At 44.6% G+C, this 16,605-nt stretch overlaps 1 protein-coding gene across 1 annotated transcript; it reads left to right on the top strand.

Annotated features, from left to right (window-relative positions):
* The first annotated feature begins 440 nt into the window (after window positions 1–440).
* On the top strand, window positions 441–8,021 carry LOC115023806 (ELAV-like protein 2). The gene is made up of 5 exons (XM_029455065.1): window positions 441–565; window positions 2,791–2,944; window positions 3,557–3,782; window positions 4,157–4,195; window positions 5,607–8,021. The coding sequence occupies exons 2-5, from the start codon at window positions 2,863–2,865 to the stop codon at window positions 5,935–5,937; spliced, it is 678 nt and encodes a 225-aa protein (XP_029310925.1). The 5' UTR covers window positions 441–565; window positions 2,791–2,862; the 3' UTR covers window positions 5,938–8,021.
* The last annotated feature ends 8,584 nt before the right edge of the window (window positions 8,022–16,605 follow it).

Below are 16,605 nucleotides of genomic sequence, written 5' to 3'. Positions count from 1 at the left end.
TAAACTGTGGAGGGAGGGGAACGCACTGAGCCTCGCCGCTGTGTCAGAGATGAGTTGGTGTGAAAAGCAGAGCAGTTGTCTGTCATTTTTAATTTAAGACGTTTGTCAACGACTTGTTCTGAGAGTTTACTGGAGCTGTGAGTCTGTGACCTGCTGCAAATACCAAACATGGCTGTTCATGAGAACCAGAGCCCGCTCCGAGTGGTCCGACCCATCGGAGACGTTAACCTGCGAGGTTATGTTGACGTTCCACAAACTATTGCGTCTCATTATTACCTGGACCACCACAGTTATATTTAATCCACATGTGTTGATGGTTTCATTGTTAGTTCTTGGTAGATCTTCACTTCACTGTAAGATGTACACCATGATGCATGAAGCCACTTTGGACCATAGTGTTTGTAATGTTGAGTGTTTCTGTTCAGCAGTTTGACGTCTTCTGTATCGTCTTGTGCTTGCAGGGCAGAGTCTAGGTTATGGATTTGTGAATTACGTGGACCCGAAGGACGCAGAGAAAGCCATCAATACCTTAAATGGCTTGAGACTTCAGACCAAAACCATCAAGGTAAGACGTCACGCATGATTCTTTTGACGTGTTGATACTCATCCTCCTCGACTCACTGAAACCTGTTAGCATTCACAAGTGGTTGCCGAAACCAGAGACATGCCGCTGGTGTCTGGCTCCCCGGGCTGCAGTGGAGGCATAATGAGGCTGGAGAAATGTGGGGTGGAAAGGAGACCTATTGTTAATCTGAGCACATGCGGCTTTGCCTTAGCTCAAGTAGAGCAGAACTGTTTCTATGGTTGCATGTGCTGTAGCTCTGCTGTATGCCGTCTGTACAGGGAGGTGGCTACCATTAGCATTCATCAGGCAGTGCAGCGCTCAATGTGCTGCTGGAGAAACTTGTCTGCTTCATATAGTGTTGCAGGATTTGGGGATGGTGGAGCCAGATTATAAGATGTGATATTTTTGCGAGGCGCTGGCCAGATCCCTCCTCACGCCGGGCATCCAGGAAAATGTCTGTGGGCAAAAACACATTCTGTGATAGAAAAGTGTGAGCTGTACGCTTATTTCTGTATTTGACTCTTAAATATTGTATTGGCAGTTGAAGGCGTGTTAGGAGCCACACTGAACTCATCTCCTCACTACCTCAGAAAGACTATCATGGGATTCTTTTTTACATCTATCGCTCACCCAAAATGATCTCGCCGCTCCGTCAGAAGTGCAAATAAACCCAGTGAGGTGCAGGATATATATATATATATATATATATATATATATATATATATATATATATATATATATATATATATATATATATATATATATATATATATATATATATATATATATATATATATATATATATATATATATATAGAAACAAATATTAGCATCAAATGAAGCGTGAAGGTGAGAGAGGAAGAGGAGCAGCGAGGGAGAGGAGCAGCGAGGGAGATTTCACGTTCACCTCCGGGGAGACTTTCTCCTGATCTGAATTAATTTAGAAGCTTTAATTAGTTTGTGTTCACAGTTCTGTCCTTCCTGATTCTGATCCCTGAACCTGCGTCAGGTCCGAGTACTGATCTGAAGAATTAAGAAAGGTTTCTAATTACTTAATGGAGTTTTCCATTAAAAGAATGAAGAAACGTATATAAACAGAAGAGTGCACATGCAGCGGTTTGTCTTCAGCGTGATGCTGCACGAGTGAAGCTGCACGGAAGAGTTTGAGTACTCGGGGGTGTAATGATGTGTTGATCTGCACGACCTGGTAGATGATGTTTTCTATTACTCGCCTGTGTTTATGGACAAATGTTGATTTATGCTGCATATTTCTGCAGATGTCTCGTGAAGTTTAAACTGTTGTCTGTAGAAATTAGGAATTTATTTTTAAATGAGCGTCGTCTAGAGGCGCCTGATGCTGCATCTCTGTCGGCTTCACGCGGAGGTGACGGACAGATGGGCTGATTCATCTCTGTCCATTAAGCGTATTAATAAGTTTGCACTGAGGAAAGACAACAAACTGTTGTTGTAGTCGAGCTGCAGTCAGCATGTTGGACTAGTGCAGAAATAATCTGTGACAAAGTTTATCATACGTACACGTTTACAAGCAGGATAATCTTCACAACTTTAATGATTTAGAAGTAAAAAGCTAACGTTGGTCAGCAGCACAAAGCTAAAGGCGACGCTTAACGTCTCCGACAACCTCCGTCCTCCTTTACGCACGCAGACGTTTTAAAACTTCACCAGTGAGGTTTTACTGACGTGTTATGTCGTAGAACAGAACGTGAACATCTCTTGAGCTTGTGTTTCTGCAGAACTGCTGAGTCACTTGAGGGTTTGTGCTCTCAGCACTCTGGGAGGTCAGATGGACCGAGGCTCAGTGTAGTAAATTGTAAGAGCTTCTTCTTCGCCTTAAAAATCTGTTAATGTTTGTTCCACTCTGACGGATTAATGCGGATCCGACTGAACAGGAAGCACGTTAACTGTAAGTTTAACTGTATTTGAGAAAATGTATTTGTTGTGCAGAGTTTATTAGACTGACGATGTCGCCTCCTTCCTGTCCTCCATGAACATCAGCGACAGAGAGCCAGCACTAACTATCTTAATAACGTTATCCCTCACATACTGTAGTGTGTGTGTGTGTGTGTGAGAGAGAGAGAGACACACAGTGTTTGTTTCTGTCTGTTAGAAAAGGCTCTGTGCGTCTAAACAAACGCTCCTTGAAGGTGATGTGTATTTGTATTGGAGGTCCATGGTGGTCTGTAATGTGAACCGTCTGTCTGCAGGTTTCTTATGCGCGTCCAAGCTCCGCCTCCATCAGAGATGCAAATTTGTACGTCAGCGGCTTGCCAAAAACAATGACTCAGAAGGAACTGGAGCAGCTCTTCTCTCAGTACGGACGCATCATTACCTCACGCATCCTGGTGGACCAGGTGACTGGTGAGTAGCCCCCCCCCCCAGCACAATGACACAGCCAAGCCAGTAGCAGAACTCAATGCTTCATCATTTCTCTGATCTCCCTTATGTCCCCCCCCCCTCCACATGACCACTGAGAAACAAACCTCTCCCTCCTTCAGGCACGCTTACAGGAAATGTTCTTTATTTGACTTTAGTTAATGAAACAAAAGAAGAAACAGGATTACAGCCTGTTGTTTATTAGTGAGTCTCAAGGACAGAACAGCAGCACTCACATGACAGTCTGCTCTCCATGTAAACACAGTCTGTAAGAGGAAGGACACAACGTGCAGCAGCACCAGGTGCTGCAGGGACGGACCGTCTCTTGACCTGCACGCTGTCCCGAGACTTATTATTATTTTTGACTGAGAAATGCATTTGAGGTTTTGTTCCTAATCCAGAAACATGTCTTCATCGTATGAATCAGTTGTTTAGCTGTTAAATGATAGAAAACTGCAGTGATGCATTTTCAGAAGTTTTGGGTAGAAGAATGAAGATTGGGGGAAAAGATGAAGCGTGCGACTCTCCTCCCAGCTGACTCGTGAAGGATTGTGTCACTGGATGTTTTCAGGCCTAATGTGTGAATGTGATCCTCAGGCGTCTCCAGAGGCGTCGGCTTCATTCGTTTTGACCGGCGAGTTGAGGCCGAGGAGGCCATCAAGGGTCTGAACTGTCAGAAGCCGCCCGGCGCCACCGAACCCATCACGGTGAAGTTTGCGAACAACCCGAGCCAGAAGACGAGCCAGGCTCTGCTCTCCCAGCTGTATCAGTCGCCCAATCGAAGGTACCCAGGACCCCTCGCACAGCAGGCACAGCGCTTCAGGTAACAGGGGCACGCCAAAATAACAAGAGACTCTGTTTAGAGCCCAGTTAATACTGCAAGTGCTTTTCAGTCTGTTGACCCTCTGAGGCGATTTGAAATTAGCATTTAAATTGTCTCTCAGCAGTATTTTTAAAATATTCTGTGTTGGAGCTCGTCGATCCTCTGGACAGAATAATTCCTCCTGTTGCAGATGTAGGCCAAATACACAATTGTTTTACCAATATGAAAAAGAGACGAGCAATGGGCTGAAAGTTAGTTGTCACACATGTAGAAATGATTGACTGACCTTTAGAATATTTAGATTACCTGCATGTGAACAGAACATTGTGTAGTTCATGAGGACATGACTGATGTCAGACTGTGTGTGTGTTTAGGTTGGACAATCTGCTGAACATGGCGTACGGAGTGAAAAGGTAAGTTGATTTTCTTTTAATTGGTCTTGAGGGAAATTGGGAGCCAACACGAGGGATACCTTTTATTCTCCTTCTGTTGATTCTTCCCTGCAGGAGCTCTTGGCAACAGTGCGTAGTAGTTAACGCTGCATAAGGTAGCGCTGATTGAATGGGATCAAAGGAAGTGCTTCAGTGCATTAGTTCTCCGATCAAACAAATACATCCAGTTTGTGAGTGAATCAGGCTGTTTGTCCTCACAATGTAAATATTTAGCGCATGTGAAAGATGCAGAACAGGGAGGAGATGGGTGTCACTGAAGACGAGCTGCTCTGACTCTCTGCCACAGGAGCTACGGAGACGTGCACACTTTCAGTTTAAAGGGGCAGTTCACCACAAAATTAAATAACCGATCTGTAGATGTCTGTCTCTTCAACATGAGGGAGGGACGTGTTGCGTGTCGAACGTAACGCATCTGTCTGAGGTCAGTGCTTTAATCCTGACGTGATGTCACAACATGTCTACATAACAAAAGACTTTTACCGTGTCTTACTTGCTATTGCACAAAATTGCATACTTGTATTTGGAGCTCCTTACTCGTACCTTGATCTATTATGGACAGCCCTGTCCTGTTTTAAACTTTGTTGCGTCAGACATCTTTCAGGATTCTCCAGGATGCCAGTTTGTCTAAGTTCACTTTTATAAGAATGCCTTCCTGGAGTATGATTGAAGTCCAATCCCCTGAAAGCTCAAAGGCCCGTCACCGGCGACAATAGACTTGTGATTTCTCGTCGGCTGACGTCTTGGTTGCCAAATCTCTGTGCGTGTCCTTGATGCTGCGAGCACACCTGTCATGGTGGATGTTCCCTGAAAGGCCAACTGGAGCAGCTAATCTCATGTGACACCTGCTGCAATAATTCATAGGCTTTCCATGCACTTTGAATTTTGTTTCTTCAAACTGCAAAAACCACATTTACCAAAAGACGGGGCTTTTTATTCCAGTGTTGGCAAAACGTCCAACTTTCACAAGACTTTTTTCACGTCACAATTCTCCAGTTTCAGAGTGAGTGAGGTGAAAGCAGCTCCAGAAGTGTCGTTCTAATCTCCACGTGTAATATGAGACGTCTGCGCTGCTCCAGGCTTCTCATCTACAGTAACATCACAGAGTAGTGATGGCCTCAACTTCTGATTCACTAAAGATACTAATGATGTGTTAAGTTATTAGTTTACACAATAACTTTCACAAGCTGAATGTATGGGAGCTTCATTTATTTATTGAGGCTCATTTAGATGGAAAGCGGCCAAATACATGCAAAGTTTACAGAGCGGCGAGACGGCCGGTGCTTCTGTAACCGGCTGATCTGGGTCACGTTCAGCTCTCGTCTCGTGTAAAGGTCCGTACTGTCCTCACCGTGTTGCTTTGTGTCTCTTACAGCAGGTTCTCCCCCATGGCCATCGACGGCGTGACCAGCCTGGCTGGCATCAACATCCCAGGACACGCAGGCACGGGCTGGTGCATCTTCGTCTACAACCTGGCTCCGGACGCAGACGAGAGCATCCTCTGGCAGATGTTTGGGCCGTTTGGTGCCGTCACAAACGTCAAGGTTATCCGCGACTTCAACACAAACAAGTGCAAAGGATTTGGTTTCGTCACCATGACTAACTACGACGAGGCGGCCGTGGCCATCGCCAGCTTGAACGGATACCGCCTCGGGGACAGAGTGCTGCAAGTCTCGTTCAAAACCAACAAAACACACAAAGCCTAAAACCCACCGAGATCGTTTCTAGAAAACTCCGCAGAAAATGGAAACAGAAAATGGAAGCGCATTGACCGTAACTTTCTACATTAGTAAACACAGCTTTGTAAATCAGTGTTACGAAGAAGAAGAACTAAATTTAGCGTCCAATGTGATTTCTTTTTTCTTTTTATTGCTACGCTTTGAATCTTTAATATTGTTTAAAACAGGAAAAAAGAACTTGAGGTCTGAATGCCTGTGACTCTACAGATGGACCGTCTGAACGTTTTGTCATTTTGTTGCTTTGAAACCGTAAGTCTTGTAAAGTTCCGTGTAGTGATTTTCTTTGTACTTCGTGTCCTGATTTGCCTTCAGTGGTTAGCGAGTCCTTCTTTTGAACTCTTTGCGGTTTGGTTGATTTTGTAAGTATTCCGTTGATTGTAATATGAGTTGGTTATTGGTCGGCTGCATAATGTTGCTTATTGTAAACTTAATGGATAAAAGACAAAAAACAATTCTTAAAGCAGTACCTTGCCAAAGAGCTAAGAACCTCTTTGATGTGGGTTTAAAAAGCATCTATTTTTATAAAAAGAACAATTTGGAGAAACTTTTTACTGGACCTGGAACAAAATATTTTGACTTGGATACTTTGAGAAATATCTTCATATGACACCTTGTGAGCTTTTGAACTTTACAGGAAAGTTTGCAGTGGTTGAAATTTCTGGGGAGATTTCTGATGTAAAAGATACCTTTTGAGATCTTTGTATTATCTTTAGATTATCTTTAGATTATAGAATCAATGGCAGTGCTGGTTTCATGTGTAGAATCATCTGTGGGTCCCCCGTCATCCCGGTCGTTACACGACGAGCAACTCGCTTTCTGATTTGATTTGGAAACGGACAGTAATACAAAGTGCATGCAACATTCTAACGTGGAGATATGTTAAAAGGTAAAAGGGGGATAAAATCAGTTCTTCCTAAAGTGTCCCTTCAGACGGAGCTCATGCGATAATATCATTAGACTGATTTTGTCTCGATATGGACCGATGAGGGTTTTTACAGACTGTGTGAACGATTGAGGACGAGCCGACGAAGGCAGCGGCTTAAGAAGAATAGAGCGGATTACTCCGCAGCTCCGAGCGATGTAAATAAGTCCTTTTTATGTTGACTTGTTTTAGTTCTAGTTTGGACTTCATCGGAAAGTGTGATATTATATATATCGTTTTCTGTTTTCTTTTATTGAGTATGTAAGGTATTTTAATTTTGGATATTAACCTTTCCCTTTCAGTTGAACAGCATTACAGTGCAACACATTTGTTGGTTGTTTGGTCTGTAGATAGTCTTGCTTCGTAAAAAAAAAGAAAAGTTATTAAGAAACTATAGACATGTTTTTGTTTTTTTATATATAAACATTATAGATATATATTTATGTGGTAAAGAATGGATATAAACCACAGTTTTGAACTATTTGATTAGTTTTGTTTTTTTCATACTCATATATATATATACGTAATGCATATAACCTGTCTTTAAAATGGTAAAAGGTGTATATTGCTTCACTTTGGGGGGTGGGCAGCGAAGCAGAGTTAGTGAACAACACCTGGTGGACACGATGCACCTGCACCTGCACCTGCGTGGGCTTTAAACAGTTAGTCATGCTTCCCCGTAAACGAGCAGTGTGCTATGCATTATATAATTATTATCTTTGCAACTGCTTTTTCTTGTTTCTCTATTCCTTTTTGTGTTACTTGTAAAAGTTAAATTTAAGTCTAGATGAGTTGTGATACTTGCTGCTGTGGGGTCGAGACCACCGTTTCACGCCGGACCGTCAACGTTGGAAATCTTTTGTTCTTTTTGTAACTTCACGATAATTTGGTCTGGACAAATTGTGCCGACGGTCCGGCGTGAAACAGGTTCCCTTCCCCCCTCCTATCAACTCTTAATATAAGAATGATTATTTATTTGAAGTTGTATAGTCTGACTTGGTTCACGGCGTTTTTTGGAATAGAATATCTTTTGTTGAGTATTTAAAAGGATGTACATGTTCTTTACTTTGTGTTTAGATACTTTGGATTTTTTCCATGTTCAGTACATCAATAAATAAGTTGAAGGGCAGCTTTGTGAACGGATCGTATTTCTTTTCTGTCTGTTGACTTGAAATTGTCTAACTTTTCTGTCCTGTTAGTTGAAGCAGGAAGCCATTATTTGAGTTAATGCTTCGCTCTGAAGAACATAAGAAACTTCCTGCGAAGCGTTGAGTGAGGATTAAATCATTAGTGAGCTTCAGAGCCGCAGGTAACGTTCAGCTTACTGTTCCTCTAATGCGCCTCAAACACTCATCAACAGTCGCATCATTCATACTAGATGCTTTATTTCTAACGTTTGTTTGAACATTTGTAGGGCCAGAAGTTTCCCGTCGCCCGCTCCCAATGAATAAGCGTCTCACGCTCGCTGTCGTCTCCGCAGAAGTTTGTAGAGTTCATACAGTGATGCATGTTGTTGGTAAGTGGTCAAGTGGTTGTGAATATAAAGATGCTGCAGCTCCTCAAACCCAGTGGTTGGCAAAATGATCTGCCCCCCCCCCAGTGCAGGGCAGAGGGGGCTTCATCCTTTAACAGACTGAGGTTTGAAAAAGTCAGAATCAGACCATTAAAAGATAAAGAAGAGTCGGCTGTCGTCGTCCCCCCCCCCCTCCCCAAGACAAGTAAATTCCAATGTCTTGCTCTCAGCTGCTGGTGTGTTTATAATTATTATGGGATGCAGCCTCGGTCTGATGTGTCCATGTGAAATAAGACAATACAAGTAGATTAGTAATCAGAACAACACACACACGGTGGTGACCACCTGCTCTGGCGGCCATGTTTGCTACACTTGATCGTTTCTTGGCGTTGAGGATTTAAATAGTTTTTGTTGCCGTTACTAAAAGCTTGTGTGTCGTTTCCTCGGCAGATGAGTCGCAGCGTCACAAAGAGCAGCACGCGGCTTGAAGGAAGAAGCAGAATAGATTTTTCTCTTTCCCCCTTTTTGTTTTTTCTCTCACGCTCCACTTGAGGCTGAAGATGAAATGTCCTGCTTTGAAGTGCGCTTCCCCACCGCGCAGCCGCGTCACGCTGCCCGACTGTCATTTTGGGGGCATTGCAAGGACGCAGATGGGAGCTGCTGAAGAAACTGCTGTTTGTAAAGAAAGCTTCTTCAAAGCATTCGGCACCAGCACGTCGCTCAAACAATATTTATGGCACGCTCAATCACGCAGCCGGTCTTTGGCTAGAAGAAGATAAGGAGGAGAATCCGTGTGCTGCTTAAAAAGCTTTCACATATTTACTGTTCCATTAGCCTGCGCGTTAGAGCAGAAATAATCTTTCCTGACAGCAGTTTTCACTGTGAAAAGAGTCATTTCTGCAGTTGAAAAGCGTCCTGCATGTCAATGTTAAGGTTGCCTGGCACTTCCTTGGTGCGTTGTCCTTAGCTGGAAAGCGATATTGATGTGAGGAGCTTTGGCTGAGTGACAGCATGTTTACTTGTTATCTGGCTGAGGCTGAAAGTGCTCTGATCATGGCAGACACGTGACCTGATTGGGCTTCCTCTGGTAATAACATGCTGCTAGTTAAAACGGGATTAGGCCTCAGCGGTTAATGGCCATCGCAGATGAGTTGGTGTACGTTGTTGTCACGTCCGTCTCAGTTGTATGGCGTAAAGAAACAGATTGGCAGTCGGGTTTCCTCCATTAGTGCTCGGAGTCATCAGGGCTTTGACTGCAGCTGTAAAATGACTAAGAGGACGCCGTCTTCTCCGAGTGACGTCTCTGTGCTTTCCATCACACCGCAATTTAATATTATGGCCTTTGCATAGTAAAACCCACCCTGACCCTTCAGAGGAGAACAGTTGAGGTTGTGAGTGACTCACCTTTTCATCATCCGTCACTTTGAGCTCAATAACTTTATCAAAGCAATCATTACTGGAAGGAAGACGAACGGTGCCATAACATGATTTCATTTTAATTCATGTTGAACCCCCCCCCCCCCCCCCCCCCGTGCCCCTGGAGTACAAGTGAAAGAGGTTTAACGGATAGTGGTCTGTCCTCGATGTACAGTAGCTGGGAAGTGACGACCACATGTTTGTGATGGGACGATGGTCCTGCTCCCCACGTGCTGCTCTCATTACTGCCTCAACATACTGTAGCATGTCGTGGGCCGGGAATAAAACATGCTGATGTCAGCGGGCAGGCACACGCAAACATATTTGCATATCGTCAGTCTGCTGATGTGATTTATGTCCCACCAGGTTTTCTATTATGCTCATTTATACGGTGCCCCCCACTCCTCCTCCTCATGCTCCTCTGCATGTTGTAGTCATGAGCTGATAAAAGGGCTAATAGGAGTTTGTTAATGACGTTTGTTGCACCATCAGTACTTTGTTACCACTTTGGAACTCGTCACGTGACCAAACTGTTGGAGGGTTAGGAGATTGAATTATTAACGAAGCGTAAAGCTTCAGATGGAATGTTTTGGGTTTATTTGCCATTAATTAATATTTGAGTTAAAGTTAAATTGTCACTTAAAGACCAGCGTGTTTGTACAGCCCTTTAGTTTGTCTGCAATACAATAATGTGTGTATGTGTGTATATATATATATATATATATATATATATATATATATATATATATATATATATATATACACACAATATATATATATATATATATATATATATATATATATATATATATATATATATATATATATATATATATATATATATATATATATTGTGTGGATATATATATTGTGTGGATATATATATATATATATATATATATATATATATATAATATTTGTGTACCTGGTTGTACAGCAGCTGTAATGATAAAGGAGGTCCAGGACTGGATGATAGATTACAATAACAGGGGTCCCGTCACACATTTAGAATTTTATTTTGAATGGGAATGAATGTTTGTGCAGGTTTAGGGTGTGCACGCCATGTGACGCTCACAGGAGACCACCGCAGTCATTTAGAAACTATGAAACATGGTGGGTTGCAATATTTGCCCGGACGCAGATATTGCACAACACAGTAGCTACAGTTTATTAATTTCTGAGCCAGAGTTGTGTTGTATTGAATCAAAAGACTGTGGTTATTGTACATTAATGTGGATAACCACAAGACCTCCACGCCCCAGACCCAGTGTGAGGATGTGAGCGTGCAAAGTGATGAAGAGCTTTATGCAACATAGAAGAGCTTCAGCTGCTACGTCTCTGTAGTGAGCCGGTGTCTGTAACGCTTCACGTTAACTCATCGTGCAGGACGTTGGTGCGGGACGAGCGCACGCTCCTCACTGCTCCAGGTCCAAACACATTCCTGTCATTCATCCCATTCACTGGGTCCCTGAGTGTCTGTCCTCTGTGGAACATTGTCTTTCATCCAGCGATGAAAGGCTCTTGAACGTTTAATTTATTAAAATGAAAAGGCCTTTGAGCTGATTGGGGTGGAGTGGATGAGTGGCGGGTCTTTATGTCACTTGTGTATGATCAGTTAATGGTCCGGTGTCACGGATAATTCACAAGTACCTTCTCTTCTCGCATTAATATTCTTTTGAGCGGCGTGTTGCACCTGCTCGTGTGAGAGGATAAGTGGTGATCAGTGATGTTGAAAACAGTGAAATGGAGTGAAAGTAGCGTTTTTGACCGGCTTGAAATGTTGAAGGTCAAAGGACACGTTGCAGGAATGTCCTGGTGCCACTGACGACATGCTGCTTACACACAGTGTACTGTACGATGCTCAATGCTTCTCTTTTGCATCATATTTCCATTTTGCAGACATCAAAGCCGTCCCGCTCAGTACGCGACCTTGTTCAGCTGTCTTCGTATTTCTGGCGGTCCATGGTCCAACATGTTCAGGGATTGGATTTAAGTTGTTGCATCACAACTGCTTCCTGCAGCCGTCAGGTCCTCGATCTTCCCTCTGAACGTGGCTGCATGTGATTCTGCCTATGAGGCCTTGGCACCTCCTATCCATAATGAAGCGGTGAAGAAAAGGGGTGCAGATTAGAATAACAGCCTTAACTAATCCATAACGGGCGCCACGTTTGGGGAAACCGTGTCATTTCTCATTTTGCAGTGCCACGGAGAAATCTCTCTCAACCCCCACGCAAAAGCAGCCCCGAGAATAGCGTCTGTGGCAAGCCGCCGGCACAAGAAGGCCAAGCAACAAAGCATAGCTGCTTCCCCCGGTCTCTCTCTCTTTCTCCTGGTGCTCTCCCCTCTCTCTGGAGACAGAGAGAGAGGGAGACAGAGAGAAGGAGGAAATCCATGCCTCTGACTGTTGACTTTGGAAATCAAAGATGAGTTTCAGCTCCATCTCTGCCAGTGATTGCTATTGACAAGTTCTGTAGTGACGAGCAAACAAGGCTTTCTTGAAGCGGCGTGGCTTTCCAGCCAAAAATGTGTATATTTCTGCAGTGGGGGGGTGGGGGGTGGATCCCTGCTGGTACACAGAGTACACAGGTTTATTATAGATTTAAAGAGCTGTGTGAGATTTAAGGGTGACCAGAGCCTCGTCCCTCATTTCTTCACAATGTTGGCCCCCGTGAATAATGATGTTTGATTGAACTGTTGTGGGCGTGTCTGAGCTGAGAGAGGAACAGACAGAAGCTCCACAGGCAGGAGAAGCCGCACATCATTGTTTATGGATGAGGCTCGCTCGGTGTATTTCTGTGCTTAGCCTTCAGAATGAAGAGCTGCTGTGTTGCTCTGCGTGACTCACACTGACTTTCTTTGCTTATTGCATGACCAGTGTGAGGACGCTGCAGTTCAGACTCCACGCTGACAGGAAGTTGTCCCAGCAGCACAGGAAGCGCACACACACACACACACACACGTACGTTAGAGCAGCTGTATTTACGTAGTGTATCTTTGTGTCTCTACGTCACTTTGTCTCGTTGTTCTGCGTGTCTCTGCGGGAGCTGCTATCGGCTGAATTTGAATTTTTGGGGACAAAGACAAACTTCGTGCCCTGGGGCCCCCGGTCCTCTCGGGCCCCCGGGGGCCTGTTCAGTCATCCGTTCATTACTGAAAACATAATCAGTAATCATTGTAGTTCTGCATCAAATACTTTTGTTGGGTTTTCTGATATAGATTTATGTATTATCGATAATGATTTATATAGCGCACAAACAGCACGTACCCCCCCCCTCTGAGGAGCACAGTCATTTGTTCTCATTTTAATCCTGCTGCGTAAAAGCTATACAAAGTAGTTTATGACTCCTGTGAAAGATGGCACTTTGTTCACAGCAGCAGTTGCAAATCACAGACGTCAGAGAGGCCGAGGAGAGAAAGACGACCGCCATGGCGGTTTGAGTCTAACCGAGATGCATTTACATATTAAAGCAGCGTGCGGCGTGAGGAGGAGCGGGGCCCTCGCTGTAAATCTGAAGTTGTTTACGGACGCTGCCATCTCGGTGCGCTCCAGGAGGGAGACTTGGAGCGGGGCCATTTACCGGCAGCTTGATGAGAGTGCAGTGAGGCGAGTTAATTAATACAACATCCCCGGCCCAGAGGCTGCGCAGCTAACCCAGGAGGGAGGGAGGACAAATCGTCCTACACCTGTACCACAGGGTGGCTGCACCTTTCAACACGGCTGTCAAAGTCAGCAATCGGAGTTTCTTTCTGTGAATTGGCAAAGAGACATGGCCGACGGCGTTGACCCTTACTCGACCAATCGATGCAGTTTAGGCCTCAATTTGTCCAAAATGCTCTGCTGTCGTTGACTGCGGATAATCTGGAGCGTGTCACTATCTCCGTGTTAACTGTGCTTCACTCTGTTGCAAGTGCAGATTGGGCACGTCATCGGGCCGATTTGACCGCGTGGTCACACGTGGTGAGCAGATGTCACACGTGGACCGACGGATGAGACCGGAGATTGATTGGAGGCGTGGAGAAGTCCCACCTCAGAGTCTCCGGCGTGTAGAATATGTGAGACTTTTAAAAATGCATCTGCTGCGATCCCACTGCAGCTTTCTCCTGCTGGAAGCGGTGAAGGTGGAGTGAGAGGCAGACTGACGGCAGACGTGCGCTCCGGCGAGAGAAGCCTTTTAAAAACTAAATACCCGCTGCAGCACAAGCTTGAAACAAATGGATCCATTGGCCTCCGTGACCTCTTAAACAAAGAGAAAAAGACACGCTTTGGTTTCCTCTCGGCTGTGAGCTAAGATGTTTTTCAGCCACGGCACCTCATCCCGTTAACTTTGCCTCTCGTCTGCTGAGCTCCATCAAACAAGAGAAGAAGTTGCCTGGAGATAGAGAAGTCTGTGGAGAAGGCCTCTCCTCCCCCCCCCCCCCCCCCCCCCCCTCTCCTTCTATCCATTTATTTTTGCTGGCAAAAACCTGCTGTGGGACCGAGGTTGTCAAATAAAGACTTTTTTCTGTCTTTCCCGCAGCTGAGGTATACGAGAGGGGAAATCAAATAACAATCTGCAAACTCAGCTTGCCAAGAGTATTCTTCATTGTAACGCACAACGATGTGCGTGGAGTATGGAGGGAAGACGCGTCTCAAAGAGCGGCTCGGACCGGCAGGTGCTCTCCGGTGATACCGTTTCTCGACAATGAGCTCGTTCTTTGACTGTTTATCACGTTTGCAGATCAGCCAAAGTGCTGTAAATAAATATCCAGAATAAATCCTTCTCATCAGGGGAAGCGCAGGAAGCTGTGTCTGGATCCCATTTGAAACGCTTCCACCAGCTTTTCCTTTTGCTTAATGTTTAGAATTGACTGGATAATAATTACCTTATTAAAATGCACGTAGGAGTCTGTGCAGTTGTGTTGGGAACAGATAAGGCTGCGAGAGTAGTGAGGGAAAAGTCCACCTGAGGCCTATCAGTCACTTCTGAATTGCTTTATAATTACTGAGATGCACAGACATAATTTCCTTCTAAAAATAATGCAAAGTTTCATTTCCATCCTCTGCGTCGCGTGGGGGAGACTCTCCCCCTCTTCCTCCCGAGCATTAACTTCACCTCTCCCTGCATCAGTCGTGCGGCCGCCGTGTTAAGCACAGCGTAGCCTACTTTCTGCACAGCGGGAACGTTGCTGCTGCCTGTTTTGGGATCGAAGAAGAATCTGAATTGTGACACATTGGGGTTGTGTTCATGAATACGACGTACCGTCGAGCTCAAGTTTTTTTTAACTTGTTGGAGTTTTAGTTGCACAGATTTTTCATAAGTTTGAATCTTTAGTGTATTTGGACTCTAAATGAAATAGTTTATTCTCGTATTGGTTGATTCCAAGTGAACCTGGAGGTTTAATGGCCTTTAGTGGGTCTGCTCTGATCCAGGGGAACAGATCATCTGCATTAGATGAGTCATTCATGTATTGGGTCAACTTTTCTTTCATAGTGGAGATCCAGACAAAGAAGGACATGCTTCCCTTGGTTTGTTTATGGTTTGTTTATGGTTTTCTAAGTTATTTCTAACAGGAAGTGCTGCACACTCACCTTGTGAGCGGTTGGACAGTAAATCCTTCGTCGGCTCGATGCGTCATCTTTTTCATTCTCCCGAATGAAGGTCAGAAGGTTCTAAATTGCAGGACTACGCCTTTAAGATTGAAAGGGACGGTGGAGTTTACGACGAAGGCTAAAAGTAGGAATAAAGGATGAACGTATAAAACAGAGATTTCAGGGACGATACATTTGTTCTGTAAGAGTCCACGGAAACAGCAGGGGGGGCGGGTTCTCCTGTGATGAAATATTGATGGTGTTGACTTTGATTTTGGAAAAGGTACTTTTGATCCAGATCTGTCGTGGCAGAAGGGCCCCCCCCCCTCCTTCTTCTTCAGGTGTATCACTGGTCTTTCTGAGAAATCCCCCCCCCCCCCCCCTCACACACACCTTTGATCACACCTTTGAAGAAGAACTTATAGAGATCAATGATGTGTGTGTATACAGGCGGCAGATCCTGAAGTCTATAACTCAATGTGTTGCAGTGCATGCTGGGGGAGAGCCGGGTGCAGGGCTGCACTTAGTGTTGACTTGCATTTATCACGTCTGACTGATGACTGACTGACTGATGACTGATTGATGACTGACTGACTGATGACTGACTGATGACTGACTGACTGACGACTGATTGATGACTGACTGATGACTGACGACTGATGACTGACTGATGACTGACTGATGACTGACGACTGACGACTGATGACTGACTGATGACCGACTGACTGATGACTGACTGATGACTGATGACTGACTGACGACTGACGACTGATTGATGACTGACTGATGACTGACGACTGATGACTGACTGATGACTGACTGACGACTGACGACTGACGACTGATGACTGACTGATGACCGACTGACTGACTGATGACTGACTGATCACTGACTGATGACTGACTGACGACTGACTGATGACTGACTGATGACTGACTGATGACTGACTGACGACTGACTGATGACTGACTGATGACTGACTGATGACCGACTGACTGACTGATGACTGACTGATCACTGACTGATCACTGACTGATGACTGACTGACGACTGACTGATGACTGACTGATCACTGACTGATGACTGACTGATGACTGACTGACGACTGACGACTGACGACTGACGACTGATGACTGACTGATGACCGACTGACTGACTGATGACTGACTGATCACTGACTGATGACTGACTGACGACTGACTGATGACTGACTGA

The sequence above is a fragment of the Cottoperca gobio genome, chromosome 18 (genome assembly GCF_900634415.1).
Source record: "Cottoperca gobio chromosome 18, fCotGob3.1, whole genome shotgun sequence".
In the NCBI taxonomy this organism is placed as follows: domain Eukaryota; kingdom Metazoa; phylum Chordata; class Actinopteri; order Perciformes; family Bovichtidae; genus Cottoperca; species Cottoperca gobio.
Note: the sequence above shows the minus strand (reverse complement) of the source record. Positions and strands in the feature narration are given on the sequence as shown.